This window comes from Cheilinus undulatus, linkage group 16 (assembly GCF_018320785.1).
Source record: "Cheilinus undulatus linkage group 16, ASM1832078v1, whole genome shotgun sequence".
In the NCBI taxonomy this organism is placed as follows: Eukaryota; Metazoa; Chordata; class Actinopteri; order Labriformes; family Labridae; genus Cheilinus; species Cheilinus undulatus.
The window spans coordinates 1,472,061-1,489,752 of record NC_054880.1 but is presented as its reverse complement, the minus strand read 5'-3'; the positions used below and the strand labels follow the sequence as shown (position 1 = coordinate 1,489,752).

The following is a 17,692-nucleotide window of genomic DNA, read 5'->3' as shown; positions in this document are numbered from 1 at the left end:
AATGTAATATGCTGACTGTTAAGTTACCATAAAGTTTAGACTATCTCCTACTGTTGTGTTGACTGCTTGTTTAAATTAGGTCTAATCAGTCAATCTTCACAAGTGAAGGAAAAAGGAACAAACCTGATATGTGTAAGAGAAGCAGAGGGTTTAAAAAGCATATTTTTTGTTCCTGTTTTTGTGTCTGTTCCTCTTTAAATTGACAAAGTTGTTCCTCATTTTCTGCTATAGTTCTCTCAAACAGTCCAAACATCTCTTCAGCAGCAGACAGTCATTGAGTGACAAAACCCCTTAACATTTCTACCGTGGACATTTTGACCACAAGAGCTACAATCTAAGTGGTGGAAAGTGGCAAAAACTGCTTGAAGTAGCAATAATGTAAGTTAAAGGGGGCAAAAATGGTCCAAAAGTAGAAAAAACGTAGTAAAAAATGAGGGGAAACTAAGTAAAATGGGCAAAAAGCAGTCAAGAGTGGCAAAATAGGGCAAAAAAAAGGAAGCAAGTGGTATTTAATGGCAAAGGTAGCTTAAATGGGCAAAAAGAAGTGGCAAAAAATGGGCATAAAAAATGGAAAAGGGATTCTTTATGGCAAAAGGTAGCTCAAATTGGTGAAAAGTGGCAAAAAAAAATGGTGAAAAAGGGCAAAAATGGGGGGAAAGTGGCAGAAAGAAGTGACAAAAAAAGTAGGAAAAAGTGGTTTTTAATGGCAAAGGTAGCTTAATTGGGTGAAAAGTTGCACAAAATGGTGAAAAAGGGCAAAAATGGGATAAATGTGGAAACAATCAGACAATTGTGACAATTAAAGCCTTCTGTATCAGTCTGGGAAACAAACTGATTAATGTGATTAACTTCTGAGGTCAAAGTTTCCCTTTTCTAAGGTTTTTGGCGGAATAATATTTCAAATTAGGACATAAAAGAGCCACAAATAATCACAAAAGTGCCACATGTGGCACCAGAGCCACACGTTGAGTATCACTGCTTTGGACAAACATGACTTTATTGTTCACAGCTGCCACCACTTTGCAGCATGATGGTTAGAACCTCATCTTTTAGTGAAAATTGAACTCAGATTGTAGTAGTAATTATTAGAACAAAAAATAAAGATAGAGAGCTTACAATGACAATATAGTAAGACATTTAAATGACACAAAAATATTAAAAAATTAAAAAACATTCATGAAATTGTACATTAAATCAAGTTCTTCAGGTGTAAATAACAAGTTAAAACCAAAGTGAAATCATATTCATCACCAGGTTTCCACATTCCTTTCACTGCATCAAACAACACAGACAACCCATCAATGGTAAACTGTGGCTACTTAACATCAAAACCGTGTTTATATTCAACATCCACCTAGGGTAAGGGCAAATGGATTCCTTATTCACCACAGTTCTCATCATTATGTTCAAGATAAAGTGGATGGTAGGGACTGAAGGCGTCTTTTTTGACTCCTTTGAGCTCCTGCCTGGTTCTTGTGTCACACAGACGTCCTAACTGGTTCTTCTTTTTCTTTTTTTCTGAAGCCTGTCCACCAGCACACTCTTGTCCTTTTTACTGTAAATGCCATGAATCACTCTGACCACAAATCCTACAGCTGAAGGGTTTCTCTCCTGTGTGAATTACCATGTGTAAGTCCAGATAAGACTTCAGATAACTTTAATTGCATTCAGAGGAGGTAAAGTGTTCCTCTCTTGAGTGAATTAACATGTGTCTGGTCAGATAACCCTTGAGAGAAAATTTTTTATCACACTCGGAGCAACTGAAGGGTTTCTCTTCAGTATGAGTTAAAATGTGTGTGTTCAGATTAGATTTCTGGTTAAATCTTTTATTACACACAGAGCAGCTGAAGAGTTTCTCGCTTGTGTGAACTAACATATGTATGGCAAGATGAGATTTTTGATGAAATCTTTTACCACATTCAGAGCAGCTGAAAGGTTTATCTCCAGTGTGGATTAACATGTGTTTGGTCAGATTGGACTTTGAAGAAAATCTTTTATCACACTCAGTACAGCAGAAGGGTTTCTCTCTTGTGTGAACCGTCATGTGTGCAATCAAATTAGCTTTGTGGTTGTGTTGTTTACCACACACTGAGCAGCTGAAGGGTTTCACTCCAGTGTGAACCATCATGTGTGTGGTCAAACTAATCTTATGGCTGAAACTTTTATCACACTGAGTGCAGCTAAAGGGTTTCTCTCCAGTGTGAGCAATCATGTGTGAGGTCAAACTAATCTTGTGGTTGAATCTTTTGTCACACTCAGAGCAGCAGAAGGGTTTCTCTCCAGTGTGAAGTAGCATGTGTGTGGTCAAATGAGACTTTTGATTAAATCTTTTATCACACACAGAGCAGCTGAAGGGTTTCTCCCCAGTGTGAAGTAGCATGTGTGTGGTCAGACTATTCTTTTCGTTGAATCTTTTACCACACTCAGAGCAGGTGAAAGGTTTCTCTCCATTGTGAATTAACATGTGTTTAATCAGATATGATTTGCGTTTAAATCTCTTACCACACTCAGAACAGCTGAAGGATTTCTCTCCAGTGTGAACAAACATGTGTTGAATCAGATATGATTTGCGTTTAAATCTTTTACTGCACTCAGAGCAGCTGAAGGGCTTTTCTCCTTGGTAAATGCTTATATCTTGGATTAAATCCTGATTCAGTTCAGGGGCTGTACAGCACTCAGACGAGACATCTGACTTCTTGTCAGCATTTGATCTCTTATGGTCACAGCCTTCTGAAGAGTTACAACCTGACTGATGTTCTCTTGTCTCCCCTTGGTCATCACTGACATCTGTCTCCACTTCATAAGAGTCCTCACTCTTGACCTCAGCCTCCACTTGAAAACCTGTCCCTGGATTTGAATTTTTGGCCTGCTCTAGTCCCCCACACTCCTCTCCATCAGCTTCTATTTCCATCTCTTCCGTTTTTATTTCATGAAGCTGAGAGGACCGAGTTTTCTCTTTATCATCCTCACTCTTCACAGGAACAGAAGTCAAGGGAAACTTTGTGGTGTCAACTTTGTGAACCATCATGTGTGATGTCAGACTAATCTTATGGTTGAATCTTTTACCACACAGAGAGCAGCTGAAGGGTTTCTCTCCAGTGTGAACAATCATGTGTGAGGTCAAACGATGCTTATGGTTGAATCTTTTACCACACTCAGAGCAGCTAAAGGGTTTCTCTTCAGCGTGAATTAACATGTGTGTGGTTAAAGTAGATTTTTGATTGAATCTTTTATCACACACAGAGCAGCTGAAGGGTTTCTCTCCATTATGAGCCATCATGTGCACAGTCAAACTATACTTACGGTTGAATCTTTTGCCACAAACAGAGCAGCTGAAGGGTTTCTCTCCCGTGTGAATTACTGTGTGTTTCTTCAAATTGGATTTGCATTTAAATCCTTTACCACAATCAGAGCAGCTGAAGGGCTTTTCTCCTTGGTAAATGCTTTTATCTTGGATTAAATCCTGATTTGGTTCAAGTGCTGTACAGCACTCAGAGGAGACATCTGAAGTTTTGTCAACATTCGATCTCTTAGGGTCACAGCCTTCCAAAGAGTTACAACCTGACTGATGTTGTCTTGTCTCCCCCCAGTCATCACCGACATCTGTCTCCACTTCTAAAGAGTCTTCACTCTTGATCTCAGGCTCTACTTGTAAATCTCTCTCTGGAATCGACTCTTTGGCTTGGTCTGGTCCCCGACAGTCCTCTCCATGAGCTTCTGTTTCCATCTCTTCAGTTCTTATTTCATGAAGCTGAGAGGACTGAGTTTTATCTTCATCATCTTCACTCTTCACAGGAACAGAAGTGAAGGGGAACTCAGTGGTGTAAACCTTCCACAGTTCCTCCTCTTCCTCTTTAATGTGTGAAGGCCCCGAGTCTTTCAGGGCCAGACTAGAGTTCTGCCCCTGCTGCTCACAGGGAATCTCTTTTTTACTCATGGCAAACTGCTGGAGGTCTGTAGGACATACAAAAATACAACAACACACAAATAATGTTAAAAAAAAAACTTACATCATGCTTACCAGCACTTGGTTGTGCTTATGGATTTTTAAATTTCAAGTGCAGTCATGTTTTCTTTTCTAGGAGGGAGTTTACACTCTACCAAAACGTAATGTTTTACCAGCCGAGATATGTGACCACTTTAATCTAGCGCTACATGATTAATGTAATCACACACAACACATTTATTAAGAGCAAAGACAACATTTGCTTAAATTTTATCATATACTGAGTAAGTACAGAAGCAATGTCGCACTACAGTAAACCCAAAGTGTTCTTAAAGTCTGCTTGTCTACACAGATTACACATGAGCCGACCATGAAATAACTTTGAAAGGTCATTATTTTGTACCTGTATGCAAGTTGTTTACACCAGGGGTTCTCAACCTTGGGGTCAGGACCCCCTTTGGGGGTGCCAGACACTGAGAGGGGGTCTCCGGATTCCCTTTAAAAAAATTAGATTTTTTTTTTTTAATTAGCTACACTGTTGCCACTTTACACAAATTAAGCCAAATTTTAACCCATTTTCATACATTTTCCCACCAATTTTAACACACTTTTGCCAGTTAAAAACTTATTTTTGCCCATTTTTAAGCCTTTCCACAATGTTTTATCTCTGTTTTGCCACTTACAAACCCATTCTTGCAACTTAAGCTTATTGTTGCTTCTGTTCACCCATGATTGCCACTTTAACCCCATTTTTACACCCATTTTTTCCCATTTAACCACATTTCACTATCTAATAAGGACATTTTTTCTAGTTTAACCAATCTCTGCAAATATGTGCCTTTTTTCTTTCTCAGGTAACACATTTTTCACAGTTTATATCAATTTTGCATCCCATTTTACCAACTTTCGTCCCATTTTTCCCCATTTGAAGCCTTTTCAGACACTTTTTAACTCCCTTTTACCACTATGTATGCCAAATTTGGCCTTTATTAGTTTTTTTTCCAATTTTGATCTCATTTTACCACTTCTAATCCATTTCTTCTATTTTTAAAATCCATTTTCACCTCCTTTTCCACCATTTTTGCCATTATTAACTTATCTTTGCAATTTTCAATCCATTTTAATTTTTTTAAACACAAAGGGTTTACATTTTTAAGAAGGCTATGTACTACACAGATGATTAAAAAGATATTTGTTTCATCGAGTGGTTATTTTTAAGGTTAAATATAAAGTATGGATATCACAGCTTAACTTTACAGTGGACCATAATCTTGCTACCCCCCAGTTTGGCTGGACTCCAGAAAGCTCTCCCATTTTCCCCCCCTATGGACGGCCTTGTCTGCACATGACTGTGCTTGAATGTGCATGGCTGTGTTAAGCCACCTTCATGTACAGCGGGGGTCTCGGTTTCTGGCACCTTAATCTTGGGGGTTGTGGGCTGAAAAGGTTGAGAACTCCTGGTTTAAACAATCATAATAACATTGTGATCAGCTGTTTTTACATACCTATAGTCAGTTACAACACACATGCTGTCTTTAACACATAAACAACACTTAGCTTCAGGTTAGCTCTCATTTAGCCTGTTGGAACATTAGCTACTCCCATAGAACAGTCAAATAACATCCTTCACATTCATTTCAGAGACTATTTGAGTTATGTTATTTTAAAGACCCCAATACCTCATTTTGTTTGCAGATATTCAATAAGTTTATAAAATGTCATCCATCACACTGATCCTGTATCTAAACCCAGCACAAAAAGTAAGGAAATCTGTGTTTGGTAGATTATTTCTTTGTTGTAACAATACTTCTTGGCAATAAGTCTTCAACCGCTGGAAAGCCTGTTTATTTCCCATTTAAATGGCACCATATTTGTGAGGAACATGCATTTGCAGGATGAGAAGCAGAGCTGAGTATGAGGGTTGAAACCGTGAACATTTTGCCTGATCTTCTGAATTTTAAGGATAATTTAATTGTTTATGTTTTTTGACCAAGAAACAAACTTATCCTCCATATTTTTTTAGCACAAATACTTAGTTTAAAGGTTAACTCTCTATTTTTTATATATATTTTTCTTCAGCAAATTCCTGTCAGTGAAGATGGGAAACATTTCTCACTGCATTCACATGATGACATTAGGATCTAGTTGTGGTTTCTCCTTTGTGTTTTTAAATCTATTCCAGTATTCATTTGGCACAAATTAACACAATAATTTTTAAAAAAATGGACCAAAGCAGAATTCATACAGCTGTAGCTCTATAAAAGTAGCCTGTTCATATGAGATATTAAACAACAAAGTTATTTTAGCTTTGTTTATAGATGTTTTATATCTCGTACATGGTCATGCAAGTTAAGTAAAAAGAAAACATTTTTACACAAGCTGAAATTAACTGTAACAATCCCTATTTATCACTTATACAGTCCACAGCCTCTATTATTTTTTGGATCAGAAGAAGAAGCAGAAAAAGTTTAACAGACTTTAAAAAAAAAAAAAAAAAAACATAACTGCTGCCCTGACCTCTGTGTGCGCTGAGATTTGTTCAGGAGTTTGCGCTGGAATTTTTACTCCCTAAATTACAGCATGGTCAATTTGCACAGGATTAAAAAAAAGATATCCTGCACAATTAATACAAAATCATCAGAGGTCCTGAAGTTATTCTAGTCCTGTGCCAATCAAGGATAAAATGCAGTGTTAACAATGATAATTTATTAATAAATGGACTGATTTTTCTAACAAGTCCGACTGATTTACATTTTTTTGGTTACGTAATCAATATGTTCTTTCAGCAGCATTCTTCATCCACTGTTATACTACGATAGTGTGCTGAAGATCATCTGTTTATTTTATTTCCATCAAAAATATTACATGTACACATTACATATAAATAACATTAATGCTGTAAATACGAACCCTCAATGTAATCTTTTTTTCTTCCTGGAAATAAAACTAAACAAAAAAAAAAAAAAAAAACCAGAATCGTGATCTCTGACTTGAAATGTAGTCAAATCGTGGCATTTTTATAGATTCACATCCCAATAAAATCATACTTATTGTCTATCTTTTCCCCGTGGTTGAACGTTAACTGTTATCGACCGTTAAGTTACCGTAATGTTCAGAGTACTCCCCTACTGTTGTGCAGATTGCTTGTTTAATTTCGGCCTAACTAGTCAGAGCAATGATTGAGAGAAAGGGGAACAAACCTGCTGTGTGTAAGATAAACTGCTGGTTTAAAACAGCGTCCAGTAGTTCCTGTTCTCGCGTCTGTTCCTCTTTTAATCGGCAGAGTTGATCAGCTATCGTTCTCTCTGGGTGACTAAAACTCTCAGCGTTTCTACTGTAGATATTTTGACCCGGCGACACCGTCCTTTTCTACACACAGAATTTATAAAGAAAAAAACGGTAAGCTTTGATTAAACAGGAGCTCGACAAACCCTAACCATTCAGAGGTTCATTTAGACTGTTCCGCCGCCATTTTGGTACATGACGGTTAGGTCACTTCCGCTCCAGCGTTCTTCTTCTTCCTCCTCATCCCAGTGTTCTTCCAAAGATTCCGGGATGGGGCTTAGGGCCCAGTCTGCTCTGACATTGTCAAAATAAAATGTGCGTGTAATTATATAAAATCATGACCGAAAACATACGACAGTGTATAAGAGCAAGCCTTAAAAGATAAATAAATAAGATCTGTTCATTCTGGAGAAAAAAAACGTGATTTTAAAGCCAGATTTGAACAAGAAACAGAACTCAGAATTTTTGGATAAAAAAAATCGAAATTTCAGCGTCTTTAAATTAATACATTTTTTGCTTTTATAGAGACAAAAGACAGGTTTAAAGTGGGGAGAATTCAGCTGAAATTGACCAGTATTTGGTAAATTGTCATGTTGACTATCGAATATGTCATGCACAAGATCTAGTGATACTTTTATATACGAACAAGGGCGACTTATTTAATTATCTATTTATTTATTTTGAGACAGCAAAATATGGACAAGATACTCACTTTTGAGCTACATCGCCATACGCAGGTAAAATGTACCAGCTGTAAATATCAGCTGTACAAGCAGATAAGTTTTAGGGGGAGTTTTCTGCTGGACCATCAGACCTACTTCAGCTGAAGTCTTTGTCTTTTACTGTGCATCATCATTCCTCACACCCTAAAGTCTGTTTAAGGACTGAAATTTGTCAATTTGATCACCCCGCTTTAAATTGTGTTTTTTACGGACTGAGGTTTTCGGTTTCTTTATTTATTTATTTGTTCATTTGCACATGAGATATAACACTTTGTTGTGAAAGCTTTCACAGGGAAAGAGTAAAGTGAAGAATGTGCAGGTGAAGAAGGAAAACCTCACTACATTTAAATTAGAATTTGTAACAAATAATGTAATCAAAAAGTCAATTTTACACAAAGAAGAGAGAAGAGCAAGAAATCATATAAAAAAGGAATAAAGTAAAAACCAAATTTTTGGAGTCGCAGACTTCATGAAAACAAATTTGGCTTAGCAAACAGTAACTTTAACAAACATGTCCATTCAGGGGTTCATTCTTCTTTTCCAGGCAGTAGCAAACTACTTTAGTGCATAACCGCCACCCTTTAGCCTGGAATGACAACTTCATAGGATCAAAGACTATGCAGTCAAATTTGCATATTCAAAATAATAATAATTTATAAATTAAATTATGTAAAAAAAATAAAAATACTGTTTTCTCCAATACTAAATATTTCTTGCACCCATGAAAATGCACCAGTGCCAAACAGCTTATTCTGATATTTATTCTTGTTTGGTGGATTAAATGATTTAAGTCTGAAGAAACAAGACATACTGGACATTTAACAATTTATTCATTTAACAAACAGGAGCCTCAGTGTGGAAGAATCATACACAACCACAACAGCCTGACACCTCCTTCTTATGCTGGTCACCAGCCTGGTCACACACTGCTGTGGGATGGCATCCCATTCTTCAACCAGTGATTGTTGCAAGTCAGCCAGTGTGGTTGTGTTGGCCACTCTGTCATGAACAGCATGCCCCAAGCTGATCCCACAAGTTTTCAGGGAGGTTAATGTCAGGACTGCTGGCAGGACATTCCATCCTCTCCACTCCTAAATTCTGGAGGTAGTCTCTGATGGACCCTGCTCTTTGGGGGGAGCATTGTCATCTTGGTACAGCTTGACAGAGCTCAGTCCTAGACGGTGGAGATATGGAGTCGCCACTGGTTGTAGAATCTTGTTTTTCTAGTGAGGAAGATGCCACCCCACACAGCACCTGGCAGTACCAGAAGCTCAATACAAGAGTCAACAGCAACAACAGAATAAGCTGTTTGGCAGTATGAGAAATGATTTTGCTTTTTTTTTTTCTTGGTACAACCCACATACTCAGCTCTGCTGCTCATCCCACAAATGCATGTTCCTGACAAATGTGGCACCATTTGAAAGGGAAATAAGTCATGTTAATAGATGGTTGTATAGCTTTGCTTTTTGTCAGCAGTCAGCCACAAATTGTAGATTTTAAACAATAAACCCACATCTACACTGCTCAAAAAACACTTAAATAACACATCCAAGATCTCAATGAATGAAATATTCCAGTTAAAAATCTTTATTCATTCCATAGTAATGCCTTGAGGACAAAATAACATAACAATCAATGGAAACCAAAATAATTAGCCCATGGAGGACTGGATTTAAAATCAAACTCAAAATAAAAGTAGAAAAGTCAGATCACAAGCTGATGCAACTCCTCTGGACAACCCAGAATGAGGCTCAGTAGTGTGTATGCCCCCGTGCCTGTATGCTCTCCCTACAAACGTCTGGGCATGCTCCTGATGAGGCGACAGACGGGATCTCCTCCCAGACCTGGATCAGGGCATCAGTTGCCTCCTGGACAGTCCGTGGTGCAATGTGGCAGTGGTGGCTGGAACGAGACATGATGTCCAAGAGGTGCTCAATTGGATTCAGGACAGGTGATCGTCCAGGCCAGTCCATCGCATCAATGCCTCGTCATGCAGGAACTGCTGACACACTCCAGCCACATGAGGTCGAGCATTGTCATACATCAGGTGGAACCCAGGGCCCACTGCACCAGCGTGGTGGTCTGACAGTTGGTCTGAGGACCTCATCCCAGTACCTCATGGCAGTCAGGGTATCTCTGGCTGGTACATGGAGATCTGTGCGGGCCTCCAAGGATATGCCTCCCCAGACCATCACTGATCCGCTGCCAAACCTGTCATGCTGGAAGATGTTGCAGGCAGCAGAATGTTCTCCACTGCATCTCCAGACTCTCTCACGTCTGTCACATGTGCTCAGTGTGAACCTGCTCTCATCTGTGAAGAGCATAGGGCGCCATTGGTGAATCTGCCAGTTCTGGTGTTCTCTGGCAAATGCCAACTGGGCTGCACAGTGCTGAGCTGTGAGCACAGGCCCCACTTGTGAACGTCGGGCCCTCATATCATCCTCACTGAGTCTGTTTCTGACAGTTTGAGCAGAAACATACACATTGGTGGCCTGCTTGAGATCATTTCGTAGGGCTCTGGCAGTGCTCCTCCTGTTCCCCCTTGCACAAAGGAGCAGACAGAGGTCCCACTGCTGGGTTGTTGCCCTCCTAAGGCCCCCCCTCCATGTCTCCTGGTATCTCCTCCATGGTCTTGACAGTGCGCTGGGAGACACATCAAACTTTACCACGCCACACATGGATATGCCATTCTGGATGAGCTGTACTACCTGAGCATCTTCAGTGGATTGCAGATACCACCTCATGCTACCACTAGTGCTGAAGGCAATGGAAAAATCAACTAGAAAGAAAGGATGAGGAGAGGGAAATGGTCTGCGTCTTGCTTCCAAACTGGACAGGCTGATATCCCGGAGGTGTGATTGACTTTGAGTTATATTGTGATGATTATGTGTTCCCTTTATTTTTTTGAGCAGTGTATTTTGTCGCATCCAAAAAGGGCAAGGGCAGCTGGGTTCCCTTATCCTTATTATTACAGTTCTCTATTCCTTTCTTCTTATTCACACCTTTCCTTGACCCTGTGAAGTTTTTCAGTGAGGTCAAAGAAAAGTGTAAAGGAATGGACTTAAGGAGTCATTTTTAGGACTTTCAAATGGCACTCATGCCTAGTTTACGTCACACTGACTGCCTCATTAGTTGTCGTTTCATTTTCAGAAGCCTGTTTACCTGGACACTCGTGTCTTTTGACCTCTATACTTTGTGAAAATCTTTGACCACAAACCTTACATCTGTAGCGTTTCTCTTTAGTGTGAACTAACATGTGTGAGAGGAGGTGAGACTTCTGATTGAATCTTTTGTCACACTCAGAGCAGCTGAAGGGTTTCTCTGCAGAGTGAATCACCATGTGTGTGGTCATATTAGACTTTTGATTGAATCTTTTGTTACACACAGAGCAGCTGAAGGGTTTCTCTCCCGTGTGCACAATCATATGAGAGTTCAGATGAGTCCTGCTATAAAATCTTTTACCACAGTTCGAGCAACTGAAGGGTTTCTTATCTTTGTGAATATTCATGTGTGTAAGCAGACATCCTTTGCGACTGAATTTTCGATCACACTCGGAGCAGCTGAAGGGTTTTTCTTCTGTGTGACTTAACATGTGCCTGCTTAGATTATACCTTTGGTTGAATCTTTTACCACACTCAGTGCAGCTGAAGGGCTTCTCCCCTGTGTGAACAAATGTGTGTTGAATCAGATTTGACTTAAATTTAAATCTTTTACCACACTCTGAGCAGCTGAAGTATTTTTCTCTTTTGTTAATTCTCATATCTTGTCTTAAATCCTGATTTGTTTTGACAGTTGCACTGCACTCAGAGGAGCTATGCGATGTTTTGTCACTATCTGATCTCTCAGCATCATAGCCCTCCAAAGAGTTAAAACCTGTCTGATGTTCTCTCATCTCCCTCCAATCATCGCTGATCTCCAGTTCAACTTCATAAGAGTCTTCAGTCTTGATTTCAATCTCCGTTTGTAAATCTTTCTTTGGATCAGACTTCCTGGCCGGTTGTGGCCCTCCACAGTCCTCTCCATCAGCTCCTGTTTCCATCAGAGCAGTTTGTAGTTCGTGAAGCTGTGAGGACTGAGTTTTATCTCCATCGTCTTCTGTCTTCACAGGGACAGAAGTGAAAGGGAACTTTGTGGTAAAAACTTCTTCCAGTCCATCCTGACTGCTCCACAGTTCCTCCTCCTCCTCTTTAATATGTGGAGGCTTGATGCCCCCCTGGTCCAGAGTGGAGCTCCACTCCTGTTGTTCAGAGGGATCCTCTTCCTTACCTGAAAGCTGCTGGAGGTCTGTGGGGCAGACAGAAATACAACAATCAAAAATTTCAACCCAAAGTTTAACAAATTGCATATCTTTTTTGTTTACGATTCTAGTGATGAAAAAATTTCACTTATGTAAGAGAAAAGGGGGTTGACTCAAAACCCAATTTTGAACATTGTTTTGTAAAAGCACCCTTATGCAATGTGTTCAGTAAATATTATACACTTGGCATATTTGTATTTTATGTGGGTGGTTTGAGGTTTTAGCCTGAAACTTGAATATTTTTTTCCCAAACTCCAAAATTAAGGAACATAATTTTATAGGCTGTGTTCCATCAAAACTGAACTCCCTGAACATAAGTGGTGTGGGAAATTTTCATCAGATTTTGGATTCTATCAGGTATTTGTCACTTAAGTACCCCAATTTTTCATAGAGACATGAACATTTTTGTGTATATAATGCAAGTGCTGCTAACTTTTTTACTTGATCATTAAATACAGCATTTCACTTTGAGCCATTAAATTTCTATTTCATTTTTTTAATTGTTAGAAAATGACAGTCCTCAATCAACCACATATTTTCTATTGGCGCACAATTATAAATTGTTTCCAATGCATCTGTTTCTAATGTGTAAACACTGAAGATTAGCAGATTTTTCAATGATTTAGCCCTTCTTCTCTTGTTTTCAGCGTTGCTCTATATGATTTTGTGTCACACTGCATGGTGATATGCATCATTTCACATCTTTTTAAATACAGAAACCTTCACTATCATACATTTAGCATTAAGACGGTCAGTATGGATATCTCAGAGTTTGGTCAGAGCAGGGGTTTACTTTTTAACTTCAAAAAACATCCCAGGACAAACTGATTTATTTCAGACTTTACAGGTCATAAATGCAGTACTCAGCTTTAGATCACTAGAGTTAGATGAACTCTTTACATAAAATAATCAGCTATCTTTGGTTTAGGTGAAGAGTATCACCTGGGAAGAGCAACCAGGAAGAGGAGGAACTCATCAAAATAAATCTCAAACACAATTAACCATGGCATATTAGCACATGCTCACAGTGATAATTTTGACTTATTTATAGAAATTTTCAAGGCATAAATAGTAAAATATGCTTGATTTTGATCAGTTTTAAAACCTTATAATAGTTTTTATTATACATATGTGCTTTATATCAGATTTTATTTTCATTGTGAGCCTCATTTCTGCTTAAATTAATTCAGATAATTTATATTTTTGATGCTTCTTACATTTTCTGGTGGAGTTATAAAGAAAAACAAATAGTTTAAAAAGTGAAGTATATGTGATTTTATTTAGTTTTACAACAGTGTAACCATTTTATTAAGTGTTAATGGCATCAATTAGTTCTTATTTTTATTGTGAGCCTCATCACTGCTGCTTAAATTCACCTAGTTATTCAATATTCATGATTTTTATATGTCTTCTGTGTGAAAACTGGTGGCACCACCATTAGTTATACAGTGTTCTGAAGCTAGTCGTGTTTTGTGTCCAAAAGAGGTTAAAATCTAAAGACAACATCCCCATGTTTTGTAAAATGAATATTTTGTATTAAAATGTTCAAGTATATATGCATTAGACTCTATATGTGTTTATGTTCCACTATTAGTATTTTATTACTCATACACATTATAGATTTTTTTAAAACCACAAACAGGCAAGGAATCACATGTGGGCAGTTTTTTTACTTTAACTTTCACCATCTTAATAAAAAAAAAAAAAAAAAAGGGACAAGAGCACAATATTCTTGCGATGTCCACCAATGATATTCTAGGACAGTGATAATCAGCATGTGGCACTTTTGTGACTACTCGTGGCTCTTTTAAGTCTTACTTGGAAAATACCCCCCCCCCCCCCCAAATTAAAAAAGGGGAATTTTGACTTCAGAAATGATCCATTGCAATTAACATCAGTCAGTTTGTTTCAAACACTTGCAGAGCAGTAGGCTTTAAATGTCAAATCTAACTTTCACCCTTTATTTCTTGTCTGTGTGCAGACACGTTGGGGTCGGGACCCCCACTGAGGTTGCGAAACACTGAGAGGGGGGGTCGCAAGATGCCCTAAAAAAAAAAGAGAACATTTTTTAAGTTACAGTGTTGCCACTCTTTACCGATTTTGCTAAATTTTAACCTGTTTTTAATCACTGTTTCCCACCTTAACACATTTTTGCCACTTAAGACCCATTTTCCCCATTTCAAACCATTTCCAACACTTGTTTCTGCCAGTTTTTGCCACTTCTAAACCAAGAATTAGCCTACCACTTTACGACTATTGTTGCCTCTGTTGACCCATTACTGTCTCTTTTCACCACCTTTAACGCCCATTTCAACCACATTTCACTATCTGATATGCTCATTTTTGTCAGTTTAACACATTTCTTCCAAATTCTGCCCATTTTTCTGTCTTAGTTAACCCTTTTTGCCATTCTTTTTTGCCAATTTTATCAAATTTTTGCCACTTCTGACCAATTTCTGCTACATTTAAAATACAATTTTATCACCCTTTTCACCATTTTTGCCATTATTAACCTGTTCTAGCCATTTTATTTCTGTTTTTAACACAAAGGATTTGAACCCATGTAAAAAGTAATGACCTAAACTAACTTTTTATCCAAAATAATTACCTTAATTGACAACAGATAAAGAAACATGCTAAAATGAAAGGTGAAACCAAGCTTTCTGTATGCTGATTAATATCATTTATTAGTAATTATTGAATTCACATCTCCAGGTTTGGATGCAAAGGTATTTTTTAGTATGTTAGCTCTTTGATTGAGCAGCACTGTTCTAGGTCTTACATTTTAAAATTTCTAGTATTTCTTAAAGGGTAAGGTTTGACACTTAGAATTTAAAAGTCACCTAACCATGTATTTTTCTTTGTGTAAACCAAACAAACAGTTGTTGGTGCTTAAATGTTCAGTGTTAGCTCCCAGACCCCTGACGTACTGCAGGGTCCAACGATCGCTCTGTCCGTGTCTCCTATGGCCGGGATCGTGGATCCTTCTCGAACCTTCTCTGGTGGGAGCATTACTGCTGACATAAACAGATCCCTCTGCCTGGACTGCTGCCATGTTGCCAGCCCCCCTTAAGATGTTTTCTGTTTATCTAACTGAAGAGCTGCACATCAGGCAGTTACATAAGCTTGACTCATTTTAAACTTCAAGATTTAACTGCCTGATGCAGCAGACAACACTTTATTTAATTTAAATCGTATGCTCCTTCTGCCGCATGACTGCCTGTTTAATTTCAGCGAGAGCAACGAGTGAAGAGAAAAGGAACAAACCTGCTCTGTGTGAGAGAAGCGGAGGGTTCAAAACATGGTCCTGTAGTTCCTGTTTTCGCGTCTGTTCCTCTTTAAACCGACAAAGTTGCTCCTCGTATTCTGCTATCGTTCTCTCAAACAGTCCAAATATCTCTTCAGCAGCAGTAGTCAGTCTCTGGGTGACAAAAACTCTCAGCGTTTCTACTCTAGACATTTTGACCCAACGACACCGACCTTTACTTCACACAGACTTACTCATAGAAACAACTTAAACTCTTATAACACAGGAGCTCCGACGAGAACGTCAATTCTGATGTTTATTTAGACAAACATGACTAAACGGTACCCAACTATCGCCATCTTGTCGGTTAAAAGTCACCTCTTCTTCTTCTTTTTCCGTACGTTAGGATAACTGGATGCATCAGAGGCGTACGCCCTCTACTGGTCTTCTGATTTCACATTTTTGCGACTAAATTCCGTTACGATGCAAAGTTACACTAACTTCTTCATTTTGCCTCATTTTTTCTAATTTAGTTTAGCTCATCGTGAATAATAGCTTATCTGCGCAAACGTTTTTCTACCTTTTGATGAAGTTTGGCTAAAAACTTAAAGGTGCATTACTGCCACCTCCTGGTCTGGAGTATGGATTGCAGAAATATACAAACATTATATTGCCAAAAGTATTCACTCACCTGCCTTGACTCACATATGAGCTTAAGTGATATCCCATTCTTAATCCATAGTGTTTAATGTGATGTCGGTCCATCCTTTGCAGCTGTAACAGCTCCAGGGAAGGCTTTCCACAAGGTTTAGGAGTGTGTTTATGGAAATTTTTGACCATTCTTCCAGAGGCACATTTGTGAGGTCACACGAGAAGGCCTGGCTCTCAGTCTCTCCGCTCTAATTCCTCCCTAAGGTGTTCTATGGGGTTGAGGTCAGGACTCTGTGCAGGCCAGTCAAGTTCATCCACACCAAACTCTCTCATCCATGTCTTTATGGACCTTGCTTTGTGCACTGGTGCACAGTCATGTTGGAACAGGAAGGGGCCATCCCCAAACTGTTCACGCAAAGTTGGGAGCGTGGAATTGTCCAAAATCTCTGGGTATGCTGAAGTATTCAGGGTTCCTTTTCTCTGGAACTAAGGGGCCAAGCCCAGTATCTGAAAAACAACCCCACACCATAATCCCCCCTCCACCAAACGTTACACTTGGCACAATGCAGTCAGACAAGTACCGTTCTCCTGGCAACCGCCAAACCCAGACTCATCCATCAGATTGCCAGATGGAGAAGTGCAATTCGTCACTCCAGAGAATGCGTCTCCACTGCTCTAGAGTCCAGTGGCAGCGTGCTTTACACTGCTGCATCTGACTCTTTGCATTGCTCTTGGTGATGTATGGCTTGGATGCAGCTGCTCAGTCATGGAAACCCATTCCATGAAGCTCTCTACGCACTGTTCTTGAGCTAATCTGAAGGCCACATGAAGTCTGGAGGTCTGTAGCAATTGACTCTGCACAAAGTTGGCGACCTCTGTGCACAACGCACCTCAGCATCCGCTGACCCCGCTCCGTCATTTGGCGTGGCCTACCACTTGGTGGCTGAGTTGCTGTCGGTCCCAATCACTTCCACTTTGTTATTATACCACTGACAGTTGACTGTGGAATATTTAGGAGCGAGAAAATTTCACCACTGGACTTGTTGCACAGGTGGAATCCTATCACAGTACCACACTGGAATTCACCGAGCTCCTGAGAGCGACCCATTCTTTCCCAAATGTTTGTAGAAACAGTCTGCATGCCTAGGTGCTTGATTTTGTACACCTGTGGCCATGGAAGTGATTGGAACACCTGATTTCAATTATTTGGATGGGTGAGTGAAAACTTTTGGCAATATAGTGTACCTCCGTAGCTCTGTTGCACTGTGTCCCTCATACTACAGGCAATGTGATGCATTCTGTACTGTTCAGACCTGTATGACAATGTGATCTTGAAATAATCTCACCCTCCTGCTAGTTTCAGAATATTTTTCTGATTTTGTCCACTCAGACATGGAAAAACTACATGACTGTTGTACTCAAGTAGAAGTGCAGTTACTTTGGTTAAAATTTAACTAAGTTTAAGTAAAAGAACTGATCTATACATCTACTCAGGTAAAAGGAAAATATATTTAATTTGAAGTTTACTTTAAGTACTGAGTAGC

The 17,692-nt window shown here is 39.1% G+C and overlaps 2 protein-coding genes across 2 annotated transcripts; both read right to left on the bottom strand.

The window, feature by feature from the left end:
* Positions 1–1,223: 1,223 nt before the first annotated feature.
* LOC121524367 (zinc finger protein 708-like) lies at positions 1,224–7,398 on the bottom strand. Its single transcript, XM_041809724.1, has 2 exons — positions 7,147–7,398; positions 1,224–3,954 (listed from the first exon to the last, which is right to left on the bottom strand). Exon 2 carries the CDS (start codon positions 3,935–3,937, stop codon positions 1,658–1,660), a length of 2,280 nt encoding a protein of 759 aa, XP_041665658.1. The 5' UTR covers positions 3,938–3,954; positions 7,147–7,398; the 3' UTR covers positions 1,224–1,657.
* A 2,341-nt stretch (positions 7,399–9,739) lies between these two features.
* On the bottom strand, positions 9,740–15,842 carry LOC121524424 (gastrula zinc finger protein XlCGF57.1-like). Its single transcript, XM_041809805.1, has 2 exons — positions 15,518–15,842; positions 9,740–12,237 (listed from the first exon to the last, which is right to left on the bottom strand). Exons 1-2 carry the CDS (start codon positions 15,708–15,710, stop codon positions 11,060–11,062), a joined length of 1,371 nt encoding a protein of 456 aa, XP_041665739.1. The 5' UTR covers positions 15,711–15,842; the 3' UTR covers positions 9,740–11,059.
* Positions 15,843–17,692: the final 1,850 nt, after the last annotated feature.